The following is a 27,264-nucleotide window of genomic DNA, read 5'->3' as shown; positions in this document are numbered from 1 at the left end:
TTGAGATATTTTAGACTGTTCATCAATTACTTTGTCCTTATTTTAAGTTTCCTTTTGAAAATCATTATTTCAGCCGTGCCATCCAATTAACATGGAGCTTTCTGTATATATTAATAGTGCAAACAGGTATGTCCAGCATGTGGGTACATGGCTTTGAACTATTGCAGTTTAGTATGATGGGGCTAACTGCATATTTTAAAGAGCAAGTTTTTGCACTGACCCTGTGGCCATTCTTTTTTAATTAATGAGAGTAGTTTGACATTAATACTGACATCTTGGACCTTCATGCAGTTCTGTAGTTCTGCATTGGTATTCCTTTTATCTCATCCTAATGCAAATGCTACCTCATGATGACCCTTTGCAGCAACGATTATGGTAGTTCGAAGAGGTCAGCCTTGGTAGCCTCCTGTTGCCTTCTGTTGAGAAATCCCTTGATCAAGCCCACATGGCAGGAAGTGGCATTTCCCCTTGACTGCATGGAACAAATTAGTCGCCAGTAGCTTGTGGATGAACGCCAAAAATGCAGACTTGTGTTATCACAACAGGACATGTCTGGGCACTTCTCTCACCAGTCTAGATTTATAGGAAATCTAGCTACAAATTTCTGAGTTATATAATGAGTCAGAATTACATTCTTAATTTTTCTAAGTATTAGACTCTCTCTCTCTAAACTCTTGAGAAAAATACTCAAGATCACCAATTCAGACTGTCAGACCCGATTATTATGTATTCTCCACATAGGTTTTCTCATTAACCTGCGTTGTTCTGCAGTTTTTTCTGCCAAGTATTGCCCTGCCTATTAGACAACTTCCTTCTAATGATGAATCTTTAAGCCAAGTTCCTAACTTAATGTGTAAGCAAAATAGGGTCATTAGGTACTCCTGAATGCAGATGCTCCCTTATTCACAAGAGTGTTATCTCCACCACCGCTGGTGATCAACAGAGTGAATGATTTGTGCATCTAGGCCCTAGGAGATGGGTGCTATGTGAAAAGAGGTTGCTTTTGTTAACCAGGACAAATTCTACCTCTGTGAAATGTTTCAGGAAATTTTAATCTACTCCAGCAACTCTTATCCACCAGTTTAATGGTTAAGAGTGCCTGATTGGTATCTGGAAGACCCAGCTTTGAATCCTCACATGTTCCATGGAAGCTCACTGGGGAACCTTGGGCAAGTCTCAGTCTAACCTAGAATAAAATGGAGGAAAGAGGAACGATGCAAATTGCTTTGGGACCCCATTGGGGAGAAAGGTGGAATGCAAATGAATTAAATAAATATAAATAAATACATTCGATTGGGTATGCCTGGCTGTTAGAATTTTTGTAACCCATTTTTTTGATCTGTAGTTAAAAATATGTTAAGAGGGTAAGTGGTGAATATGGGAAGGCCCACTTCATACAAATGTGTTTGTATGTCTCATGTCAGATTTTTATTTAGAAAAGTATGTCACAAAAAAGCAAATATTTACTTATTTCAAAGAACACAAATACCTCCAACACATTTACAATGTAAGCAGTCACAAGATCCCAAATTATCTCACAACTGTTTAATAATATTACTCACTATAGCAATTGTGGATTTATGTCACAGCAACACTAAGCAAAAAGAGGAATGAGAGCTTTTCATAACCCTTCACTTCCCATTTACAGTAGAATTGAGTACCACAGAATGCCAACTTTGTTGACATCTGTGTTTTTCTGTAAAGCAGTCAATCTAACTGGAACTTACATTTCCTTAATGTAATTAAGCCACAAATGTACTCTAGAGGAGGTGTCCTGCTTCCAATATCTAACAGAAATCATTCTGGCTGCTGTAACTATATTCCAAACAACAATTTTAAATCTTTTGGGAATCATTGAGGCATAGTTCCCAGACCGCAGAGGGCCACCATGAGTCCCAGAGAAAGATTCTTTTTGCCCCCTGCCCTCATGAGCCTGATTCAAATCAAACATTGTGACAATACAAATAATTGGGTTGGCTGTTACCATACATATATAATAATAAAAGAATCCACATGTCCATCTGTCTTCCATTTGTGGCAGGCATAACTCATCAGAAAATAAACTAGGAATCTCAAAATTGGCCACAAGCTTCAGGATGATTGAAGTTGCAGGGCCAAAAATGAAAGAAAAGCTTGGTCCAAATCCAGGTTTTCTCCAGGACGGACTGCCCCCCCCCCCCCCCCCCCGCTATTTGCAGTAGAAGCTAAGATAAATTCTAACTGCTGTTTTACATTTATTACCACTAATGCAGATTAACATTTTATTATCATGCATGTAAAGGGTGGTGGAGAAGTAGTTTCCTTTTTAAAAATAAATAATATATGTTTATTAACCATTTCAATCATTACAATAAACTCATTTAATTCTATACAAACAAATCAGCACATCATAATGTACAAAATGTAAAGTTAATTCTGATATGAACTATACATATGAATATATACATTATAAATGCATTAGCTTGAACAAATTTGAAACGAAGAATCAAAAGAAGGAATTATCTTGCTATTTGAAAGACAAACAGAAAAAAACAAAAAGGAGTAGAAGTAGTATCCTTTTACTACTTTGATAGATAATGGGGAAATATTAACTCCCCGCCTTCTGTTTATAATATTAGCAACTGCTTGCTGCTGTACTACCTTTAAATGCATTCTAAGTTGCCGACAGAATGGATGAGAAGGAATTGAAACCAAGACTTAAAAATAAACAGGGATATAGGAATGATGGATCATGAAAGGAATCAAGCAAACTGAGGGCGGAGACAAATGTGGTAAAGAGGAAAAGAAATTAAGGAAAAGACAATAAAGGTTTTTATTATTATTACCACTATTACTTCAAATATTACTACTACTACTACTACTACTACTACTACTACTACTACTACTACTAATGATATGCTACAAGACTCTAACAGCGGTAATAAGGTTGTTATCCCCAGCATTCTGTGGTTTCCCTCTTCCTTTAAGTCCATCTCCCTTTTCAAGATTTGGATGTGCAGGCAAAATATGGAGCTGGATGGAACTGAGACAGATTCCGTATGGACCAAAAACAGTGATGTGAAAACAGTGTAAAACGGGTTTACACCGTTTTCACACCGCTGTTTTTGGCCCATGCGGAATCCTCTTAAAGGAAGAGGGATACCATAGGCTGCTGGGGATAAAGTCAAGTGTATAGACAAGTGATGGCAAACCTATAACATGCATTCCAAAGGTGACCTGCCATGATATTTTAAGTAAAACACCAGCATTCACCAGCACCTGACAATAACTATTCTCCCTGTTTGAGTCTGAGTCATTTTTGTAATTATTTGACATTTCCTTATATCATACTGTCATGACCCTCAAATGTCTTAGTTTGGATCCTGCCATATTTCTTTCCACCGATGCTTGATGCTTAAGCATTAAGCCTTTGGAATGTTTACCTTTCATCTCTCCCTGTAGCAGTCTTCCCTCATCTAATTCTACAGCTGCAGTGGAGGGGGTTGAGCCTGAATGTCTTCATCCCAGTTGGGGTGTGTGTGTGTGTGGGCCTGACGTATCTATGCTGGGGGATGAAATGCTTTGCCCGTTCTCATGTACTCAGTTCTGACAATACAAGTCAACAGGTTTTTTATGCTTGCAATTAATAAATAATTGAAAGCAATTATGCTTGCTTTCAAAACACTGATTCACTCATTGAACAAGTCTGGGGTTGTGACTCATACATAGCCCCATACATGATTAGATTGTATTTTAAAAAATGAGTATGTCAATAATTGTTTGCCTTTTGTGCAAGGGGGGGGGGGGAGGTTTTGGTATGCCTGAAGAGTCAAATTAGCCATTTTCTGAATTTTTGACACACTGAGCCCAAAAGGTTCGCCATCACTGGTGTAGACCTTGCTCAGTATGTTATAACCAAGGTCTTTACCTCATTTGGTAAGATTTTGTTCCTTAGGTTTGCCTTCCATAGTTTGTCTTCCATTAAAATGTTACTTATAGAAAAACATTGTTCATTTTCCTGAATCATTTCCTGTGTGTGTGTGGGGGGGGGGGGGGGGGGACAGAAAGACATTGTTCAGTATCTTATAACTAAGATCCTTTATCCATTTGGTAAGAATTTTTCTTAGTTGCCTTCCATAGTCATTAAAATGTTATATATATTAGAAAAATTATGATCATTTCCTTAATCATTCTGTCGTTGTATCTAGTAAGTCCCCTTAAAAACTCTGTATTGTGGAATTGAGAGGTCACAAAGCTCTTCACTTGCAAAGGCTCATAAATTGAAATTGCTCAGTTACTAACTCATGGAGGCAAAATTGAACGAGACTACATTGTTGTTAGATAGCAAAGCTTTAAAAGTGTCAATATTGTATATTTTCTATTTTACCAATATCCTCAGCTGGAAGTCTTGTATCTTATCAAGTTTCATTGCTGCAGCAGCAACAGGGAATATACCCAGCGACATCTTTATTCTATGGACATTTGCAGAAAGCCTTTGACAGCTGACTTTTTATCAAGTTTTTTATAGAGCGTAGAAATTATTTTGAGTCATTTTCACAAAAGATTTTGCAAGAGCTGTTTTAGAAAGATGTTTCATCTGCAACCCATTTAATAATTCAATTTAATTTAGCTATGTCATAATATAATTTCATACTGGTCCAGGCACGAAGCAAATCTGGTCATCATCCGTTTCTGCGACTAGCTGGGGATGACTAGCTGGGGAAATTCGAGAAAAATTTGAGATGAGAAAAACACCAGGAGCTGTGGTGGGCTGCCTCCATCTCCAGCCTCATGACTCCTTTCTGCTGCTCTTTTTATGCCTTCCACCCATGTGGCTCATGACAGCTGAGCCCCAGGTACTTTTTTGGGGACATAAACATTTTTGGTGTCTTATTGAGCTGCACTTATGCAATTTCAAGTTACATTGATTTTAAAGGCAGGATCATGCTTAATTGTCTTCCATTGAAGTCAGTGGCATTTAGAAGAGCTGATCTTTGGCTGAATCATGTTGACAGTGAAATAGTATCAGCTATTCCAAGTGAGTTGGCAGTGTGAAATCTGACTACCCTATCCCTTCTGCATTGAAAGTTGTGGGGAACTAGGCTGTTTACTTCAGCTATTTGACTCATCTGCTTTGCTTGGTTTTAAGAAGGGCTGTGTCCAGTGGTGGGATCCAAAAATTTTAATAACAGGTTCTGATGATGGTGGGATTCAAACAGTGGCGCCGCCGCACACACGCACCTCCAGTCCCTATTGGGCAGGGAAGTTGCCCCTTCTCGGCACTCAGAAAAAATTAGTAACCACTTCTAGAGAAGTGTTGAGAACTGGTTGGATCCCACCTCTGGCTGTGTCTCAATGGCAGATGGCACAGTTTGCATGCAGAAGGTCCCAGATTCAATCCTGGCATCTCTAGGAAAAGGAACTCATAGCAAGGCTAGGAAAGACTCAGCCTACAGATCTGCTTCTCGCCAAGATAGACAGTACTGAGCTGCGTAAGACTGCTCCATGTGTTCATATGAATGATATATGCACATCCTCATTCAGTTACTGCAGAAATTCTGGACTGGAATTAGATACCCTCTGAGATTTTGGGCCAGGGTTGGATTTGAAGGATAGAATTCTTATTTGGTACTAAGAGACCTTGATCCAGTGTGGCCCATAAACTCTTCAGGTTAGGTAGGGCCTGGTCTACACACACACCAGAATGAGGTGGTGCAATGTACCACATCAGACTCAGGTAGGGGTGTCACTTTTCTTTCTTTGCTCCAACATGTAACAATTCCCTGAGAATAAATGTTAAAATACCTGGTGCTTTTTGGAAGGGTTCTCATAGCCTGTTTGCATGCAGTGCTAGTGTTTCGCTTACAAGAAATAATTGATGCAGGGAAACATTGGAAAAGGCGATTCCTCCATGTGAAGTGGAACAGTACATTCTCTGTCTCCTCAGCATGACCTCAGTGGGCTGCAAGCATAGGTCTGAGCATCTCCAATCCAGGAGTAAACTATGAGCCCATATGCAGCACAGTAGTAAAAATATATATCCTTTTGTCTTTGTAACGGTAGCTTTGTGGGCTTTCAGTGTGGTTGCTTGCAACACCTTTTTTTTCTCTGTCCCATTTGAGGTAGAACCGGATGGGGAACTGGATTTTCCACACTCCCTTAAATCTAACCTGGGGGGTTAACTTTCTGTCGACATATTGCATCAGCCCCCTGTTTCTCCTGGCAGTGGTCAGCCTTGCAACTGTATTTGCCCACAGGGAGAAACGGTTCTTTCTTCCTGAAGAGATTGCTGAACAAATTGCCCCATGATTAGCCGGCAGGAGATCTGCAATCTTTTCGGGTTTTGGTGTACTGGTTATTTTTTTTAACTGGTCTCCAGAGTTGCCTCTAACACCTCAAATGTAGCCTGTTTTCATGTCATGTCTTGCCCTGGGGCAGGGAGGTAACCAGCCACACCTGCTTCTTTGCTTAGCATGCTTGGGGGATGTAGGAGGAGTCTCGCTTCCCACAGCACAGGAAGAAGCATTTCTTTCTTTGTGTGTCAAAACCAAGAGAGAGAAAAATAGCAGATTAGTGACTTTGCCATTATATTTCCTATAGAATGTTGTAGCTTTAGGAACAAAGGTTCATAACTTGAAGATTCTTATCCTATTCAACAATATGATGCCACCAGCTTCCCAGAAATTTTCCCCTGACTCTTCCTGAAGGGTGATCCAGACTTGGTATTTGGAGCAAGCCTCCTGGTAAATTCACTGACTCCATATCTGCCAACAGCAGTACAGCACACTGAGTAAAGCTACGATGAGATATCTGATTAGCCTGTACAGTTTTCTGACATTTGCCTTTATGTGAACAAGAGTGAGGATCTGGATCCAGGGCCTGGATTTTGACATCATTTTGAATCCTAGAATCACCAATGTCTGAGTTATTGTTATAAGTGGGGGCGGGGGGGGGGGGGAAGCCTAATGAGTGTGCCCTTTCATTTTTGCAGACTTCTGAAGGGTTCTTTGGCAATTGTAACGAATGAATGTTTAAAACTTGTATAATTGCCTTGACAGGTCTCTGTTTTAATTAGGAAGCCACTAGAAATCCAGACCTAGTGCCTCACGCATGAGTGGCTCATGGCAGTGCAGTGGCTGACCCTGTGTTTGATCAGACCCTTCTCTCTGCCTCACAGGATGACTTCACCTTGTTACAAGCTGAGGGCCCCTCTGCATTGAGCAAGCCAACAACTGTTAGTGGCTTTTGCTGCTTACTGAGCAATTTGCCTGAGGAGTCTCTGACACTGTAAGAAGTGGTTTTATTTAGCAAGATGCTGGCCTTTTCCACATGAGACGCTTACAATGTATTTTGCCACCAAAGGTTATTCTGTTGTTTTTTTTTTAATTCTGCATTTATTTTCTCTTGGTTCAGGAAATGGTTTCCCTTCATTTTTCTTCCATTGTATTCTCAAGCACTTTAACTGCAACTTAAAAAATCTGTTTCCAAGCCATCTTCCTTTGAGCGTGTGATCATGTTGAAATGGTCTTTATTTCTCCATCCCTCCATACACCTGGTCCTTATCCATGCCCTCATGTAGTTACTCAACCTTTCTTTCAGCCATTTTCTCCTCCACTTCCTCTTCCATTTTCAAAGGAATTTTATTTGTTTTTCTCTTTGTCATAACAAACGAGCAATGTAACATTCAGGCAAAGATACAAACTCACATTGCCAGTTGGATCAGCTTCATCAATTTCACATAGAATGAGTGATATTACATTAGGGCAAAGAGCAATTTTGCAGTTGGGAACACTTGTGTCAGCGATAGAATGCTGATATGTTGAGGCAATTGAAAAGAGTGCTACGAGTAACAGCTGCATGTAATTGAGAACCTCTTCGATAACAATTATTGATCAGAAATTTCTGGTTCTTGGAGGGGGGGGGGGCTACATTTTTCTGTTCTTTCATGTAATGGTGCCTTCTCCAAGAGCTGTTTGGCTTCCATTTTGGGTCGGTAGTTCTCAACAGTTGAAATGGATGCTAAGACATTCTTGAATTACCACTTTAAAATGTAATTGTACAGTAACGCTAAAGCACCTGCGCAAAAGAAAAAAGGGAGGATGGTTGTTCTTCTGTGTCACGGATATCATCCCACCACCATCAGGAATAATATATTTTCAGCAGTAGCATGTGGAAAAAATGCAGCTGAAGAGACAAGGGGGAAAAAACAAAAGAACGTGGTGGCGATGGTGGTGTGCAGAATAATTTCACAGAAAACTTTTCCAAGACACAAGGTTTAACTGCTGGGAAAATCTGTGATAAGATGTGCGTGTAGAAAAGGTCACTACCAAAGGGTCTGTGTATTATTTATAAAAAACCAAACAAAAACAGTGTTGGATATCGTAGGACTAAAGAGTTGGCTTGCTTTATTTAAATAACAATTGACAAGGATTGTAGGCTTCTACACTACGATTGGGTCTTGACTAAATTTTCCATCGATGAAAAGGGATGTGTAATTTCTGGCAATTGCTCCTTCCTGCTTCAGATACTCAACTTTATTCTCAAACCATTCCAAATGGCTCGCTGTCCCCCAGAAGCTGCATTTTGGGGAGTCTGTAGTGGGATTGGCAGGGCCGGAATGTTCTGTTCAGCTGATGGAAGTGCCTTCCGTATGTGGAAAGTTTAATCTGAATCCAACTCAGTGGCTTTAGAGTGGCTCTGAAGTAAGTGCCTTTGAAATAAATGGGCAATACCATACGAAAAGGAGTGTGGAAGATTTCACTGAGCATGTACAAAATCCAGCACTAACAGACATGGTGTTCAAGCACAAGTTGTTCTTCTGAAAATATATTTTCAAGGAATTCATTACCACAAGCTGTGATACTTGGAAATGGGCTAGAAAACTATTGAGGATAGATCTGTCAACAGGTATTAGCCACAACTATTAAACAGAACTTTCCAGTTCTGAGTATATGGGAAACCAACAGGTCATTTATGCCAGATTTGAGGCACCTTGCCTGGCTTCCGTTGGAAACAGAATTCTGGAATAAACATATTCCTACAGCCCAGTCCTATGTATATTTGTCCTCCTGTGTTCCAACAAGCTGGCAAAAAACTGCAGCGTTCCTCTGATTGCTCAAACAGTTCTGACTTTTTCAAGACTACGAATCCATGGCCATGATCAACCTGTCTGTTGGCAACTACACTACAGTTGCTTCCAAGTACACTTCAAAATGCCAGTTTTGGCCTATAATTGCTTTCATTCTGTGTGCTTCAGAATATCTACATACTGGATTAAATGTGTAACTGCTATACTGGCTCCTAGCAGTGTGCAATATATTGCAGCCCAGAGCAGAGACTGATAATCAAAAAAATAATTGCTGGTGTCTAGTATCTTGTACCGTTTTCCTGTGTGTGTTTGCATGGGTTTTCCAGTAATCAGTAAGTGTGAAAAGCATAGGGCACATGCATGGAACAGACAGAAAAAAACCTGTGGGTGTTAGTCAATTCATGAGAGCTATTCATGCTGCGAACACAAAGATCTGAATGCTGGGTATAGTCAGAAGAGGACCCTGCCCATTGTAGGGTCAGCTGAGCCAGTAGCACTGTCTGTCTCAAATGCCAGATTTGGGACACTATTAACATTCACCTTTTTGCCATCATGAGGATAGAATCATAAAATCATGGAGTTGAAAGAGACCACAAGGGCCATCAAGTTCAACCCTCTTCCATACAGGAAGACACAAAGCACTCCTGACAGATGGCCATCAACCTCTGCTTAAAAAACGTCAAAGAAGGAGACCCCACTACCCTCCAAGGCAGCGTATTTCACTGTCAAACCCCTCATCTTCAGGAAGTTCTTCCTATTGTTTATGTGGAATCTCTTTTCTCTTGTTTGAATCCATTGCACCAGGTCCTAGTCTCTGGAGCAGCAGAAAACAAGGTTGCTCCCTTTTCAACATGACATTCCTTCAAATATTTAAACACGGCTATCATGTCACCCCTTAACCTTCTCTCCTCCAACTCTTCAGTCTGGCTGGGGGGGGGGGGGGTTTGTAATAGACTTCAACAATGAGATCACTGTTGTTTCTCTCCCCCTTAATTTTTACCCAGTTGCTCTCAACCTGGCTTCCAGGATTTAAGTCATGGACCTGCTCACAGGTGATATATAATGTTCCTCCCGCTCCTTTCCTAGTTGGTGTATTTCTCTGAAATAGTTTATACCCCTCAACTCAGTTGTTACATTCCAATCATAAGACTCATCCCACAAGGTTTCAGTGATTCCTATTATCTCGTATTTGCTATGCTGTGTTAAGAGTTCAAGTTTGTCTTGTTTATTTCCCATACTTTGTTCATCAGTGTAGAGACATCCAAGGCCATGGTTCATTCCTGCTGGCTGCCTATTTAAGGTTTTTTCCCTCCCACTGTTGGGTTCTTGTACTATTCGCTCAGTTCTCTCTGTAACAGGGGTCTGCTCTGTAACCTTCAAACTATTATCTCAAGCACTTGATGAACTCCTGCCCGCTTGAATACTGTCTCCCCCCAACCTAAACTCAATTTAAAGCCCTCCTGATCGGGTTTGTGAGCCTTCTAGCACAAATGTTCCTACCTACAGCCGTAAGACGCGACCCATCCCTTGCTAGTAGTCCGGTAGTCCGCAGGTTGCATGTCAAAGGTGAGAATGTAGAGATTTTTAAATTTTATTTTATGTTTCTATTTTTTATTTTATTTGACAAATAGTTAATAATTACACAATTCTGAACTAGCTTCTGGATTTCATAGTATTTGTTAATTTGTGTGTGTGAAGTGCCATCAGGTCACTTCCGACTTATAGTGATCCCATGAATTAATGAATGTAGAGGATGGAGAATGAAAGGAAAGTATGATATGTTTATTTTATTTGACATATAGGTGACTATGCAAAACTGAACTAGCATCTGGATTTCATGGTATTCATCTTGCGTGTGTCTTAAATGCTGTCAAATCACTTCCGACTAATGGAAACCCTATGAATTAATGCCACCCCTCCCTCCACTCCCCCACCCTCCGCTAGGGTGGGTAGGGCAGGTCCAGATGCCGGGGCCCCTCCCCTCCCATGCATGCCCCCTCCACTTCCCTCCCCTCCCTTGCATGCCACATCCTATCATTAACAGCTTTGCTCAGGTCTTGCAAAGTTCGTGCTGCGGCTTTCTTGATAGAATCAATTCATCTCATGTTGGGTCGTCTCCTTTTCTTGCTGCCTTCAGCTTTTTCTAGTATTATTGTAGTGTCCAGTTTGTTCATCTTGGACCAGGCTAAATCGAGCACATGTAAAATCTTTTCCAGAGGGAATCCTCCCTTGAGATCTCCCATTCTCCATTTTCTCAACTACACAGTATTTGAAAAAAAAAATGAAATCACACTTCTTGCTTTCCCTTTTCTATGTCTCTCCAGCTGCAGAGGACAGAATTCTGAAAACCAGCTGGCGTGACAAGTCCGGTAGAAGTCCTCTTCAGACTCTTTATGATATCGACAGGGTGAGTAAATGTGGAAAGAGGAGATGAAGCACATGAAGGAAGTGGAGGAAGAGGATGAATATTTTGTGCACCTAGCAACAGTACCCAGCCAGAAGAGATCACCTGCTTGCAGAGGATATCAGAGCCTCTTGCAGCTTTGGATACTTTCCAAGGTGTTTAATATTCATAGATGGGAAGGAAGACAGAAACCCATTTATATGAAAAAATTCTGCAGTGGCATCAGAGACATACATGCTAGAAATGCTGGCGGCAACCCCTGTGCATCGAAATCAGTTCGGTGCCAAGACAGGAAAAGATGATTTAAAGTTCAGTGCAGGTTTTAGAGCGGTGCTCAGCCCTGCTGTTAAAAATGTTTCTGACTGGTTGCTTTTCTCCTGATTTGAGCTTGCTACCAGAAATAATGATGGCTAGAAATTAATAGTTGGGGAGAAAGTGTTTCAAGAAGAAACGGAGGCTAGGGGGAAAAAAATCATCTGTCCCTCTTTTTAGTCACCAGCACTTTGAATTGTCAGTTGCCTGGAGGGAAAAAAAGTCCTGTCCCTTTAAGAGAGGCTTAATGGGCAATGTTGTTTTTGGGCAGTGTTGTTTACCTTAATCCCAAGAAATGCTTCAGCTTTTCTACACATTAAGTTTATCTTAAAGGGGACAGGATATTTTTCTCCAGGCCTGTTGGCAACCTTGGCAATGTTGTGGTTTAAGTATGTCTCCTGCCTTGCTTTATAAAGACTAAGGCCATTTCCTTACAGCTGAAAAACAGCACCCTAGGGACAGTAAAAACACTGTCCCTGGGGTGCTGTTCGCACAGCTGGTGCTGCTGCATTGCAGCAGTGCTGTGCTCGCCCCTTCCAACCGGTGCAAAAACGCTGCTTTTGAAACTTGCTCCCTGAGTGAGTTTTTTCAAAAGCGGCATCTTCCCACTGGCACGGTACAAAGCTCACCCTTCACGAGGGCGTCGCTTTTGGCCCCTCCGGTGTTCCTGTTCACCTACCTCTCCTCCCTGTGCAGCTCTGGATGGCTGGAGAGACACGCGCACGCTGCCCTTCAACCCCGGGAGGTTGGAGGGCAGTGTGGGTGTGTCTCCCCAGCCATCCAGAGCTGGCAGGGAGGAGAGGTAGGTGAACGGGATGACCCACAGCTCCACATGGACCTGGCTCTGCAGGTCACGCTGCCTGCATGAGACTGTGCGAATGCCGTTTCTGTCGCTGTGCAGAAGCGGCCTAGGCTAGGATCAGTTTGGGCTGTTATGCTGTTATGTCTAGTTGCATCCTGAAGAAATTGGGATTTTAGTGAACAATGTGAACTTCGGGCTGCCCAATCCAGAGGCCTGGGTGGGTGGGAATGGTGCTGCTACTGTGCTGCTTCTAGAGGAATTTTGATTCACACAGAAAGGAAAAAACCTTCCCACTGCCGAAGTAAGTGTCACAGGGAGGGCATTTCTGCCACTGTAGGGTCATACCACCTCAACAACTCCCTTCAGCCCCCCCCCCCCCTGGATTGTGCTGTTGTCATTTTTTTTTTTACTTAAACCACTTCTGTGTACACACGCAGTGTTTTAGTCTTTCATTCTGTTGGAAGCCAGACCTCAACGAGGTCAGCTACAGAGCACCAACATTGGAACAGGGTGATTTTGCCCAGTCCCATTAGTGGATCCACTGGTAGCATTGTGTACATCTGGGACGTTCTTGTACCTGTTCCCATTCAGCAAGGACCCCACCACACCCCCACAGCCTTCAAAGCACCAAGCTAGAAAGTAGCATTGAGGTATTGTCCAAGATGAGCTGCATAATTAAATAGACAACTCCCCCTCCCCCAGTACCTTTCTGAGCTACTATTGACTTTTCTCAGGCTGTTTGCAAAGATCAGAATGAATGGCCTCAAATACTTCAGCAGCACAGTCAGAACTTCTTGGTTGCAGGCAGAGTGAGGAATCTGGCAGTCTGATGGTGAATGTACTTGGATCCCACAGTAGCTCTTTGGTGCGACTTTATTTCTCTCTTAAAGCTTAAGAAGTAAGTATCATCATGACATTGTGGTTAGATTGCTGAACTAAGATGGGGGAAATCCTTGCTTCATCCACGAAGCTCAGCAAGCCCATAGTAAGAAAGATCCTGGTGAGAGGACAGGAGTACACTGAGAAAAGGGGATAAGGTTGCAAAGTTCCCATCATCCTAATCCTAATCCCTGAGACTTGTTGAGCAGGGCCTGCTGAGGTTGTGGGCAGGGGTCCAAAGACGTCATGTGATAGGACCTGTGGTGTCACACTGAATAGAAGTAATTCCCCATGCCAATAGTAATGTGGCACATGATCTGAAGGGAAGGGCCATTTACAAAACAAAAGCAAATAGCATGAAAATTAATCGTGTGTTAAATCTAAATTATAGTTGAACCTTTAGTGTCTTTTATTGCCTCCCATAGTTCATTTACATCTCCAGTAAATACCACAAGGAGGCAAGCATAGGAATCTGAGAAGAAGCCATATGATTGCAGCAGAGCACACCAGGGAAAGGTGATTTGCTCTTGAGTCCTTTGTTAGTATACATACGTCCTTCTCTCAAGAGATGTTACAGAACGTAAGATTATAGGGCAGGGTTCCAGATTGTGTTGGGAAAGTTGGGGGTGGATGTGTGGCGAGAGAGCAATTAGTCAGTCCCTTTGTTATTAAAATGGAAGATTCCTGACTTACCTCCTGCTTACATGTCATTTCCTCTCACCTAGAAATTAAGCCCTGATAGCAGGTAGCTAGTGGTATAGTTGAATAGAAGACAGTATTTGCAATTTTGACATTCAAAAATTGATTATTCTTGGCACAGATTAATTCTAACAATTTTTCCAGCAATTAATGATGGTTTAATTTAGGACATTGTGCCCCCTCAGCCCATTGGCCTTCTGTAGTAAAGCATTTGTTTGAGCACTATGCTTCTGTAGTGCTAATTTCAGATGGGGGGAGGCATACTCATTTGGCACATGCTCAGAGGCATTCATGTTCTTACGCAGCATGGTCTAGTTATAGTAAGGAAATTTGCAGTTAATTATTAAAACTCAATCTCATGCTGAGTGAAACGGAAACTGCTTTTTCTGTCCCTGCCCCCGTCAGATTGCCTCACCTACTGGTGAAGCAGATTTTCCTGTTGCAAACAGAGGAAAACGTCCCAAAGCAGCATGAATCTCACTCCAGTTTTCTACCCAGTGTTCTGCTCATGTCACTGTGGATATTAAAGAAGGGAGGGAAAAAACAAGAAATCAAGGATCAGGGAGGAGAGGGGAAATGGTACAACAGAAGATTAGGAATTTGATCAGGTTAAGTGATTCAGCTGCAAAATCTTGTATCTTCCATTCTTGCTTTCTTCCCAGGGAATGGGACAAAAATGACCTATAAATTTCCCCTTATATCCCTGCAACAAAAGGGTGAAGGACTAAGTTTTCTTTCTTTTTTAAAGAAAACTGGAGATTCACATGTGCGGCATGATATATTTTCCAGGGAGGGGCCCACTTCCAACAGTTGGTCCCCACCCCCTACCCCCTGCAGTAGCTGTTGACCTACTTTTGACCACTTACTTGGAGGAGGGGAAAGCAATATATTCTACCTTGAGTTCCCTGGATAAACTGCATATAGATTAGAGGGTGCACCCAGTGATCCCACTCTGGTTACAGCTGTGATGGGAAGGAATCTTAAAACCTCTCCAGGCTCATGATAAAGACATGGGAATGAGCGAACACTATTCAAAATATGTTGGCCAGGAGATTGATACAGATTGATACAGGCAGATCCATTGTTTACCCTGTTTGTTATAGACCAGGGGTCGGGAACCTTTTCCCCTCAAAGAGCCATTTGGCTCACCACCAAATTTGGCTCACCACCAAAGAGCCATTTGGCTCACCCCCACCCCCCCACCCACTCGCTCGCCCCCCGTCCGCTCCCCCGCCGACTTGCTCGCTCGCTCGCCCTCCCTCCCCCTGCCCGCTCACCCCCCCCCCGCCGGCTGGAGATGTGCCCGCCCTGCTTCCTGCAGGGCGGGCGAAGAGGGGGCCGGCGGCTCAGCCTGCCCGGCCGCCGGGAGAGCGCCCGCCCCGCAAGCAGCAGAGCAGGCAGGAGCCAATGCCCGCGGCGCGGCCTTGCCGGCCACGGGCTGGAGATGTGCCCGCCCTGCTTCCTGCAGGGCGGGCGAAGAGGGGGCCGGCGGCTCCGCTCATGGAGCCTCAGAACAGCGGCGGAAGAGCCGCATGCGGCTCGTGAGCCGTGGGTTCCCGACCCCTGTTATAGACACTCCAGTGGAGTAGTCTTGTTAGTCTGTTGTAGCAAAACAAGACAAAACAGGATTAATGTTTATTTCTGTATGAGGTTTTGTGAGACAGTACTCAAAAAGGTTATCTCTGTTTCGCAAAAGCTTGTACTGGAAGAAATGTTGTTAATTTTTAAGATGCTGCTGGATTTTTGTTTTGTTTTCTTGTAAATGTAGCAGGAATCTGTATCTGAACCTGAATATTTCCCCTAGCAGAGCCTGGAGCAATTTTAGACTGGAAAAAGAATGACAGGGAAAAAGATTTAGATTCCCTTGCTATGGTGCCATGTTCCCTCTTTCAATCAGAATACCATGTATTGGAACATTACCTGAACCTCTGATCATGTCTGAGGAAATTGAAATAACTTTAGCTTCCAATTCATCCTTGGTATGTGTGAACAAGTCTGAAGCTGAAATATATTATGAGGTTATTTTGGTTTATATAATCCAAACCTAGAGGCAGTTGCTTTTTACTTATCTTATTGATCTGACGCCTGAAAGTAGATGTCATGATGGGGAGGTAGCTGACAGATTGCACCTTTCACAATATGGTTTACACATTCCGTGGTTTACAGTGTGGTAATAACTTATCACACCATGAAACACTATATCAAAACTGCCACACTTAAGTCAACATTCTGTTATCTAGAGATTGATCTAGTTAGAGATTGGGGTTTTTTTAGCTCTTAAAATTCTCTTGAAAAGCAGATGAGGTAGGAATACCTTCTCTGGACAGGAGTGAATGGTTGTCCATTCAAATAAAAAGCTAGAAGGATTTAATGCTACATTGGCATGCTGGTTTCCTGTTTGTGGGGATTTCTTTCAATGCAGGAGCATTCAGTGTGAAGTACAGTCTGCACATGGGTTTGTCATCTCAGCTGCTGTCGGAGAGAACTAGACTGTAGAAGCACTTGCCTACTACATATGTTGACATATGCCAGGATTCTGCCTGGGTGTGGCTAGTATAAATGTCTTTCACCAAAATAAAATTTCTTCTCTTAAAACAGAACTTTTGACAACTAAGGAAATTGAAATAAGGAAATGAAAGCCAGATAACTGCTGTCACAGCAAACTCCCTGGTGAGCCCATATAGCAGAGTGACTATTTGTTAGGATTTTACAAGTGTCTATTTCATTCAGTCAAGCAAGAGTTAACTATTGAAGCCACATGCCTAGAATCACATGAGCTTCTGGAACGATATCTCTGATTCTTCTTCCAGCAAAAGAGGAGAGACAGACACACAGGCACATATAGACTGCACAGACACCCAGACTGAGCACTTGCGTAGATAGAGTTTGCTGTTCTATTATTTAGTGTGACTTCATTTGTTGTCTAGTAAACTTCTACAAAACAACTCACTTGCAATTCTGCAAAAGAACACTGTTGAGTGTTATAACATTTATGCCTTAATGTCTCCATTGTGCTTACTTGTGAGCTGCAGTAAACATGCTGTTTCTTATTATGCTTATGACATGCAAACAGAGTTTAGGTGTTTAACAGATGCACAGACAATGCAGCTGTAGCCTGTAGCTGCTGCAAGGAGCCATTCCAGGCCCAGCTTCAGGCAGCTGCTCCAGGCCTGGTAGTAGTGTACACCAGGAGATGATCCAGGCATGGTGGTGGTGGGTGCCAAAAGAGGCTCCAGGTGTGGTGGCAGTAGATACCAGAAGTCACTCCAGGCCTAGCAATTGCTGGAAGCCATTCCAATCTTGGAATGGTTCCCAGGTAGCATCACCCGGCTCAAAGATGGAGGGAGGAAATTGTCTGAGGGAAGGGGGAGAGAAACAGAGACCAGACTGAGGGGGTGGGAAGAGAAGGGACAATGTCTGAGGAAGGTTGGGGGTAAGAGATGGGGGAAATGGACTGAAAACAAGTGAGGGGAGAACAGAGATCAGAGTACCGTAAAAAGGAGAAAAACAGTTTTAGGAGGGCTGAGGGGAGAAGGCAGATATGGGCAGAAAGAGAGAGAGGAACTTTAACAAAGAAAGGGGCAGAGAGAAAGAAACAAAGACAACAGAGTGTGGGTCCCCACTTGTAAATTTTAATAGCCAAGTTTGGCTTAATCTGAAGAGACGTAGATCCAGTGATTGAAGCTGTGAACAGGCAAGACAGTCTTTCTACAACCTCTAGAAATGCCCCATATTCCCATAAAAAAGTGAAACCTAAAAAAAGAATTTTGGGGCATGAAAAACCCAAACTAACAAAAGGAATAACAGTAGCTTTAATAAACAAGATTCCCCCAGTTGCTGTTGCTACACAACCACAGCATTCCAGGCTTAGAATTTCTGTGAGTAAAAGGCAGGGGGAGAGAGAGAGAGCAGGGCCCATGCCAGGGCTATTTTGGTCTTTGAGGGAGGACTGATCTGGGAGGGAGGACTGGGAGGGAGGACTGATCCAGGCCAGGTCTGGGGCTAGGGTTGGCAGGTTCAGGTTGGCAGGTTTCTGGAGATTTTTGGGGTGGAGTCTAGGGAGAACGGCCTGGGGAGAGGGGAGGGGTCTCAAATAAAATGCTATACAGTCTGCCCTCCAAAGGAGCCATTTTCTCCAGGGGTTAGATCTGTGTTGTCTGGAGCTCAGCTATAATTCCAAGAGATCTCCAGGTCCCACCTGGAGGTTGGCAGTCCTAGGTCTGGCAGCAACCACTGTGCAATTTGATATCACCTGATTTGCATGACTCAATTAGGCCTGGCTCAGTGGTGGGATTTTAATAATTTAACTACCAGTCCCCCCCCGCCGCACGCCCCCTTTGCTGTGCCCCCCCCCCCCCGTTGTTCACTTACGTGCTGAGGAAGGACTTCTTGTGCGGATAGAGGGGGGTCAGCGGGCCTTGCCGCCACTGCTCTGAAAGTCCCCTCACTCCCTTGGGAGAGGGGTTTTTGAAAGCCCCCTCGCTCCGCCTCCCCTGGGAGAGTGGGCGATGGGGCTTTTAGCTCCTCAGAGCAGCCAGGCCGCAAGGCGGCCAGTTGCTCCGGAACTTGGAAAGCCACCTTGGTCCCCCTCCCGAGGTGTTTCTGGGGAAAATGGCTCCTGGGGCAACAACTGCCCTATGCACCCAACGCCCCCCCCCCCCCCCCCATCCACACACGCCCACGCGCCACTTACCTTGGCGGCAAGGTAACTAGGGCACAGGAGGAGCTGGCACCAGCAAGCGGTTGAGGAGGCCGCAGCTCTGTGCCTGAGCTTCCTGCTGATGAGTCATGGCCGCAGGCTGGCTCCAAGGGCAGAAGCATGCCTGCGACCATGGCTCAGCACGTGGCTCAGGTGCCAAGCCGCAGCCTCCTGAGCCGCCTGCCAGCATCAACTCCCCCCCACGCGGAGCACAGGAGGGGGAAGCTGGCGCCAGCGGGCAGCTCAGGATGTCGCAGCTCAGCACCTAAGCTGTTTGCTGTTGAGCCGTGGCTACAGGCTGGCTCCAAGGGTAGGAGCACACCTGCGGCTGTGGCTCACCAGCAAGTGGCTCAGGTGCCAAGCCATGACCTCCTGAGCCCCTGCTGCTGAGCCACGGCCTCAGTCTGGCTCCTGCCGTCCAGGCAGGAGCTGCCCTGTGGCCAGCCAGCATAGAAGGAGCCGCCGGGTGGCCATCCCCTCCTCCCGTGGGCTGACTTGGCTCGGACAAGCCAAGTCGGTGCGGGGGAGGGGTGTAGGGGTGATTTGGAGGTAAAAGGTAGATTATTGAATGGCTAAGAAGGAAGAATAGTAGGTTTCATGCCCCACTTTGCTCTACCTTAAGCAGCTTATAATCACATTCCTTTCCTCTTCCTACAACAGACACCTTGTAAGGTAGGTGGGACTGAGAGAGTTCTGAGAAAACTGACTGACCCAACGTTACCCAGCAGGCTTCATGTGGAGGAGTGGGGAAGACAAACCCAGTTCTCCAGATTAGAGTATGTCACTCTTAACCTCTGTACTACACTGGCTCTCACAGGAGAGAATGAGACAGGAGAGGGGAATTTACTTATACAGTTACCTATAGGGGCTGACAGGAAATGGAAAGAGGAAATAATGCAGGGAGGGGGAATAGAGGAAGGTATGGTGCCCCCCCCCGCCCAAGTCCTTGAGGATTCCCTACTGTGCAAGTGGCAGGCACCAAACCTCTGGGCTGTAGTTTTCATATGTGAAGGCTGCAGGGGAGGGGAGAGAGAAAGTTGAAGATGCAGATACAGATAAATGTGGGTTGGCTTGTGGGTGGGAAGGAGATATGGAAGCAGGAAAAACTGAGAGACTATGGAGACTTTCAGGAATGGAAAAAATAAAATAGTGTGGGAGTGGGAAATGAAATGCTCCTGCCAATCTTTGGCGGGTTCCCTCTTGTTAGTCCTGAAGTACAACTCTGCAATAAACATTCAGAATGCTGGCTTGTATCTTACCACTTCTCTCAACAAAGTTTGAAGCCTTCCACCAACCTAATAAGCCTTCTGCTGAGGAAGTGGCTCTTCTTCCCCAACCTCCTTTTCTGTTGGAGGAAATCTCCTTAGGCTGACAGAAGGTATCGTACTTCAGCAAGCAAAGGGCATGATACTTACAGGCCACCATTTCAAGAATAAAACAGAGACTTCATTGTGTATCATCTTTGAATTCATGTTGCCGTCATAGATCAATCATCATGTATGCAGTTAAAAAGTGTGTGCTATCCAAAATTTACTTATTTGGTGGGATTTATGTGCTGCCTTTCCAAAGAATTGATTGGGGTAGTTCACAAAGTAAAAACAAATCCAATAAAACATAAAACAATAATGACGTTATCGATACCTAAACAAACCTGAACAAAAATTAAGTATCTTAAAATGATACCCATAAAACAGCTCCCAGGATAGAAGTGGACCATAAAAGCAGCTTTAAAAGATGGAGTGCTTCAACTAAAGGTCTGGGTAAAGAGCAGTGCTTGGCCTGGTGCCTACAAGACAATACAGTAACACCAGGTGAGCCTCAAGGGGAATGCATTTCCATGAGAGTGTACCCTGGATTTACTCAGAGGAAATAAACACAACAGCCTGAGCTCTTATGCTGCAACTGGAGCTTTTCTGGGCTGAAGAGAACAGTGTGCTCGTAACTGATACTAAGAGGAAAAGAAGGGGAGGCTCCTTCCACAAAGTGATGTTGTTTGTGTTCACTTAAAGGAGGGCACTGGCCAGTGGGAAATACAAGAAAGAGAGCGTAAGTCGCAAAGAGGCCATTCAGATCATTAACTTGTTCGAGGCCTAAGGCAGAGCTGTGCCCTGCTAAGCAGCCTGGCACGACTCTTCCAAACAGATGGATGGTCAGAGGAAAGGAATGCAATAAGGAGCAGGAAGAGAAATGTTTGAATCGCCCGAAGGCAGATTTGTGATCATGTCATTCCGTCCAGAGTTGATTTTGTGTAGCGCAGAGCACTCATCCTGATATTTGGTGCCAGTCACTGAGACTTATTTCCTCTTCAGCCAATGGGCATACCCGTGGTAATTCAGAGATCCCTTAGTGGCAAACTCCTTCTGTATATGCAAGTGGTGTTTCAGATATAACGGCAATAATCATTCTAGATTGAGTCCAATCACTCAGTAAGCTATTATTTGGGAAACTAAAACAACAGTGTTCAGGGAGAGAACAGAGAGCAGTAACCCACCATTTTGGGGAGAGACTATATCGGTAAGGGATCCTGAAGGAGTGGTAACAGCCACAAATGCTACAGGCATATGCTGTGTTGGGATGGTAGCAGATTCAATAGTCAGATTCCACCAAATAATTCTGGGAACTGCCGTTTGAGGAGTGTGCTGCAGGGCTTCAAAGATCGCAGCCCTCTCTCCCAGGGGATGGGATTATTAAGACAGTTAAATTTGTGTGTAGGCACGTTCTCTATGACTACTTTTTATTGTTGCAGAATGATTAAGAGGCTAAGAAAGATGTGAATATTCCAAATCGGTAGCCATAATAGTCTGCTATAAAGTCAAACCCAAGTCCAGTAGCACTGTAGAAACTTAGCAGAGATTATTCCAGCATCAATTTTGAGAGTTACAGCTCACATCATCAAATGCATGCAAGGAGTCTTCATGCATCTCACAAAGTGAGCACTGAGTTATGAAATCGTGTGCTGGAATAAACTTTGTTTGCCTCCACAGAGCCAGTGGACTCCTGTTTGTTTGTTTTTTAATGCTGTGTTATGTCGGGGATCTTCCTTTTAGACCTATATGTGGTATGGAGGAAACAGCCTCAATTTGGCAAGCCTAATTACTTCCATTCCAAGTTTTCCCTTGAAGTTGCCTTTTCACCTGTTTCGCCTACATGTTTCTGCTTGCTACCATTCCTTTATCTTCATATCACTGCATCCCAGTTTGCTTGGTTAAATAAACCATCAGTAGTAGTCAGCTAGGGGAGAGAAATGTTGCTGCTTCCTCCTCTCCCCCCTCCCTCCACTTTCCCAACCACATTAAAGGCATTCACAACAGCATGCTCTTCCAGACCAACTTCAGTCCTCCCTGTTCATTCTAGAGTTCTAGGGCTAAAATTAGCTTCCTCTCCACCCTTTCTAAGTTCCGTGGAAGAATGGCATTCAATATGTTCTGCTTGGTTGCCATAAAAGGTGGCTATCTGACAGGGGAGGAAATGGAGAAGGGCCTGCTAACTGACTAACAGCAGCTAAATAACACCTAGCTGACTTTGTCCTCCTCTTATTGTACAGGTATCTAAGGCCTCTTGCTATACAGGTATCTAAGGCTATAGAGATATTTAGCCATGGCCAAAAGAGTGAGCCAAAAGGGCTGCTGCCTTTAGTTGGTGGCTGTAGCTTAGAGCTGGCAGGAAGATATGTTGGAAGATCTACTGTGTATTCCTCCCCCCCCCCCCCATATCTTTTGTCCATATCAATAGTACCGTGTTTTCCTGAAAATAAGACAGGGTCTTATATTAATTTTTGCACCAAAAGATGCATTAAGGCTTATTTTGGGGGGATGTCTTATATTTGGGGAAATACGGTATCTTCACAGTTAATTAATGCGGGCTCTCAGCAACCTGTTACTTCCCCATCACATGTGATGCAAGCTGCATCCTCATTGGCAGGGAGCACAGGGCATTGTCCGCGATTCGTGATCTGTAACTATCGTTATTTTTGGAGGAGGGCTTATATTTCAAGCATTCTCCAAAAATCCTGAAAAATCATAATAGGGCTTATTTTGGGGGTAGGGCTTATTTTCGGGGAAACATGGTAATTTCCTTTTTGAACTGTAATTCACTTTGTGTCCCCACTGGGGACAAAAGAAGGATATAAATAAATGAAATTAAAACGTGGGCTAAGGGGTAGTCAGCTTTTGGCAGGTGAACACTACCTTCGAGCAGCATGAATTCCTTTGTGTCCTTAATACACAGGAATTCATGGAGCTGAACAAGGAAGTGACTGGAATCTAGCTCTATGAGTTTAATGGTCATTATGCAGTGATCTGTTCCCTGTTGTGTTTCCTCAGTTTGAGCTGTCTTCCCTGCAAGCTACTCACCAACAGAGGCGAGACGTTTTAAGTACAGTGTGTAATCGCTACACCCGCAAGCGTCGCCTTCTGACTTCTGATGACTTGCGGCACTTGGTGGTTGACGATGTTCACAGCCTTCTCTACTGCTATGTCCCCAAGGTGGCCTGCACTAACTGGAAACGAGTCATGATGGTCTTGACAGGGAACGGCAAGTACCAAGACCCTTTGGACATCCCAGCCAGTGAGGCTCATGTATCATCCAACCTTCGCACCCTCTCTGAATACAGCATTCCTGAGATCAACTACCGCTTGCGTAACTACCTCAAGTTCATCTTTGTTCGGGAACCTTTTGAACGGCTGGTCTCGGCCTATCGCAACAAATTCACTCGTAGCTACAACACGGCATTCCACAAGCGGTATGGGACCAAGATCATTCAGCGGCATCGGCAAGACCCTAGTGAAGAGGCCGTGGAGCGTGGCCATGATGTACGTTTTGAGGAGTTTGTGTACTACTTGCTGGATCCGCAGACGCAGCATGAGGAACCTTTCAATGAGCACTGGGAACGGGTATACTCCCTTTGTCACCCCTGCATCATCCATTATGATGTGATAGGCAAGTATGAGACATTGGCCGAGGATGCCAACTACATCCTGCAACTGGTTGGGGCTGACGCAGGCGTCAAATTCCCATCCTCTTCCAAGACCACCAGGACCAATGATGACATGACAGCTAAGTTCTTCCGGAACATTAGCCCCTTTTACCAAAGGAGACTATTTAATTTATACAAAATGGATTATTTGCTCTTCAATTACTCCATTCCTTCTTATTTGCGCATCCGGTGAGGCTGGTGACCGGAGACCCTGTCCCTCACTCTCCATTTTGGACTTCTTCTGTCAGCCAAAGAGCAAAAAAAGGAATTGCTTATCCATTCCGGCTGTAGGGGTTATGGGTAATATAGCATGATTCCAGTCTGTTAACACTGCAGCCACAGTTCTGTCTCTTTCACTCTGTTTCCCAAGTACATTAAATTACTATTGTTTAATTGTACTTCCTTCTGTCTCTCAACCAAAGGAAGTTGTTTCCAGAACATACTGGAATTGTGGCCTTTTGTGAGGAGGATGGGTGGGTGGAGTCTGTCAGGAACAATCTGAAAAGCAACAAAGATGTATTTTAAATGTGTTTAAAACTGCCCCAAATCTTTATCTTGTACTTTGAAGAAGTCGGAATGTGACCCACAAGAAGCGTCCTAGTGTGAACAATATCATAGTATGAACAAGATTTTTCTGTGAAATAAAGCGTATTTCCACCCCCTTCCACTTTCTCTCAGCTGGCATGTGATAGAACTGGGCACCTCTTGGGGCTTATTTTCCTGCAAACTCCATTGTCATGACTCGAAATTCCAGTGGAGCACTGCTTAGTAGGTCGCCCTCTTGGCATCTGTGTGTCCGTGTGCTTGTGTGGGAAGCACTCAGCCACTCGGTATCTTTGGGTCCCGCCAGTCTCCAACCCTACAGATGGCATTTCTGTTCTTTGTGCAAGAGGCATGGTAGGCACAGGGCACATTTCACAGACCCAACATGTCTCTTGTTTCTGAAAATTTGCACTGGCAACTCACCATTTGTTTCCTTTCTCTTGTATCACCTCTAGAGGATGAAAACCAAATATCTCCATGGTGGCAGCCACCATCACTTGTTTTCCTTGAAATCTCTGTGTTCTTTGTCATTATTTCCTTCAGTTGGAGATAGACTTCCTCTAGATTCTATTTATGCCAACTACGCTTAGAAAGAGCCAGGTGATGAGCCCTTGTCTGGAAGGAAGGGATAGTGAACCTAGGAAAGAGTAGGTTCTTTTGGCATCCTTACGGCAGCCAGCAGAGGACGGGTCCAGCACTTCGAACAGGGCTGTCTTGCTTTGTCTTTGCCCAACACTAGAATGATCTTCTCTTCTGTTAAACTTGGATTACTGCCTTGTGGTAGAGCATTGCCAAATAATAATAGCCAAGCTGGATCAGACCAGAGGGCCATCTAGTTTGGCATCCTTTTTCACACAGCAGCCAACCAGTGGCCCCAGAGGGCCAACAACCAGGCCAGGGAGACCAAGGCCTTCCCCTGATGTAGCCTCCTAGCACTGGGCTTCAGAGGTTTATTGCCTCTGAATATGGAGGTTCCCTTTACCAGCCCTGGTTAATAGGCATTGACTGATCTATCTGCCATACATCTGTCTAATCTCCTTTTAAAACCAGCCGTTGCTTCTCACCCAGAGAAGCTATCTTCTCACGTATAGGTCAAATCTGTACCAGGCATTTCAGTTCATTTCTTGGGCAGCACTTTGGAGTCCTGGGGAAGAGAATGCACTCTAGAAATGGGAAAACAGGACCCCTTATCCTGGGATTTGTGGGATTTGGAAGCACAGCCGAGTGTGTGAAAGTGGACACAGAGCCTGTGTGGCACAAGACAGCCTTGTTGGCGAGCTCTTTCCAGGCTGCTGAGCTTTGTAGCAATTGTACTTGAAGCATCAGTCTTGAAACTGTAAATTTGAATTGGTCCAACTGGACAGTTGTGCTTAAATAAAGCCTGTCTTTCTCATCCTGCATTCATTTTTTTTGTCTGTGTGCACAGGGTGTAGCCTCTGTTATATAAATGTGCTGCTAATTGGGTGATTGTGGTAACATGTCTGAGGCTGGTGTGAAAACATGTGCAGCACAGCATTTATATTTGTGTTCAGGTGGGATTAAAAATGAAAGGGCTGATACAAAGGCATGGTGCCTTGGTTATTCCAAACGCATACTTTTTGAACATATTACTCCTATCTGATGCATTAGACTGAATTGAAATCTAGACTAGGACAAGTCGGCAATTGATACTACTCTGAATTGTGTACTAATCCAGGTTGACTAATACATCCAGACTTTATTTAGTTTATTCTGGAGAGAGATTTCCAAAAGCAAAATAATTTGTTGGATGATTATGTGTGGGTCTGCTTTCCCTCCAAGGAGCTTAGCCCACACATTGGAATTCTCTTTGCAGCAACCTTGCAAGATGTGTGTGTAAAGTTCCATCAAGTTGCAGCTAACTTATGGTGGCCTCAACAAGGGGCTTTTCAAGGCAAATGAGAAGCAGAGATGGTTAGCCATTGCCTTCCTCTGCAGAGCCTTCCTTGGTGGTCTCCCTGCCAAGAACTGACCCTGCTTAACTTTTGAGATCTGACAAGACTGGGCTGTACCATGCCACCTTCCCTCCTATCCTACAAGGTAGGTTCAGGCAAAAGACTGTGGTCGATCATAAGTGACATGGTGAGTTTGATGGCTGAGCAGAGATTTTAAGCCGGGTCTCCTCAAACATAGTCTGACATATTTTGTTCACTATGCTGCACTGGGTTGTCTGGTCTCTTTGCCTTGTATGTGCATTGAATATTGTGGGTTAGGAAAATGGCATGGAGGGAGAACTGAAGCTCCTCCTCCTGCTTTGCCATGGTCTTCTTCTAAATCACTCCGTGGCGCTTGAGAATTGAGTTCCCACGGGGAACTTGCATCTGCCATCCTGCTGGAAGTCCCCATGACAATCATGCCTTACCCTCGAAATCTAGTTTGAACCTTATCAGTACCAGAAAAGGGACAACTGCAATGGCCAGATGGTACTTAGAGTGATGAACTATGGTTTTTATCTTGTGTTGCAACTGACAGCTGCTACGACTGTTCATCTGGGACACTGTTCACAGACACTCGTCTAAAGAAGAAACTTTCAGCTATAGAATCCTGACAAACTAAATCTTTTGTGCTGGAATTAAAAGGTCATTTTGAGGTAGGTAAAAAAAGAGTGAGACTGTAGGCTGGTTCTAGACAAAAAACGAAATGCAGAGCTGCTAAGAAGGCTAGTGGGAAAAAATGAATGTAGGGATCTTCATAAATAGCCTAGCAAAATGAAAAGTGGAGAGCTTGAAATAGGAAGGAGGTGGAGGCATAGCTGCTTTGGGTGAGCCAAAGAAGGGATGAGATACAAAGGGTATATCTGCCTTGCAAAATCTACAGATTTAAGTCAATCGTTCATTTTTACAATTTGTCTTCCAAAAAAAAATAA

At 44.0% G+C, this 27,264-nt stretch overlaps 1 protein-coding gene across 1 annotated transcript in view; it reads left to right on the top strand.

The window, feature by feature from the left end:
• Positions 1 to 25,773, top strand: part of CHST13 (carbohydrate sulfotransferase 13) — a 74,524-nt gene extending 48,751 nt beyond the window's left edge. Inside the window, exons 2-3 of the mRNA XM_048491845.1 lie at positions 11,392 to 11,474; positions 23,185 to 25,773. Of these exons, the coding sequence (XP_048347802.1) occupies positions 11,392 to 11,474; positions 23,185 to 24,030 (929 nt within the window). The 3' untranslated portion in view covers positions 24,031 to 25,773. The remainder of the gene's footprint in view (positions 1 to 11,391; positions 11,475 to 23,184) is intronic.
• The last annotated feature ends 1,491 nt before the right edge of the window (positions 25,774 to 27,264 follow it).

The sequence above is a fragment of the Sphaerodactylus townsendi genome, linkage group LG03, assembly GCF_021028975.2.
Source record: "Sphaerodactylus townsendi isolate TG3544 linkage group LG03, MPM_Stown_v2.3, whole genome shotgun sequence".
NCBI lineage: Eukaryota > Metazoa > Chordata > Lepidosauria > Squamata > Sphaerodactylidae > Sphaerodactylus > Sphaerodactylus townsendi.
The sequence above is the reverse complement of the archived record's forward strand: the minus strand, read 5'-3'. Positions and strand labels throughout refer to the sequence as shown.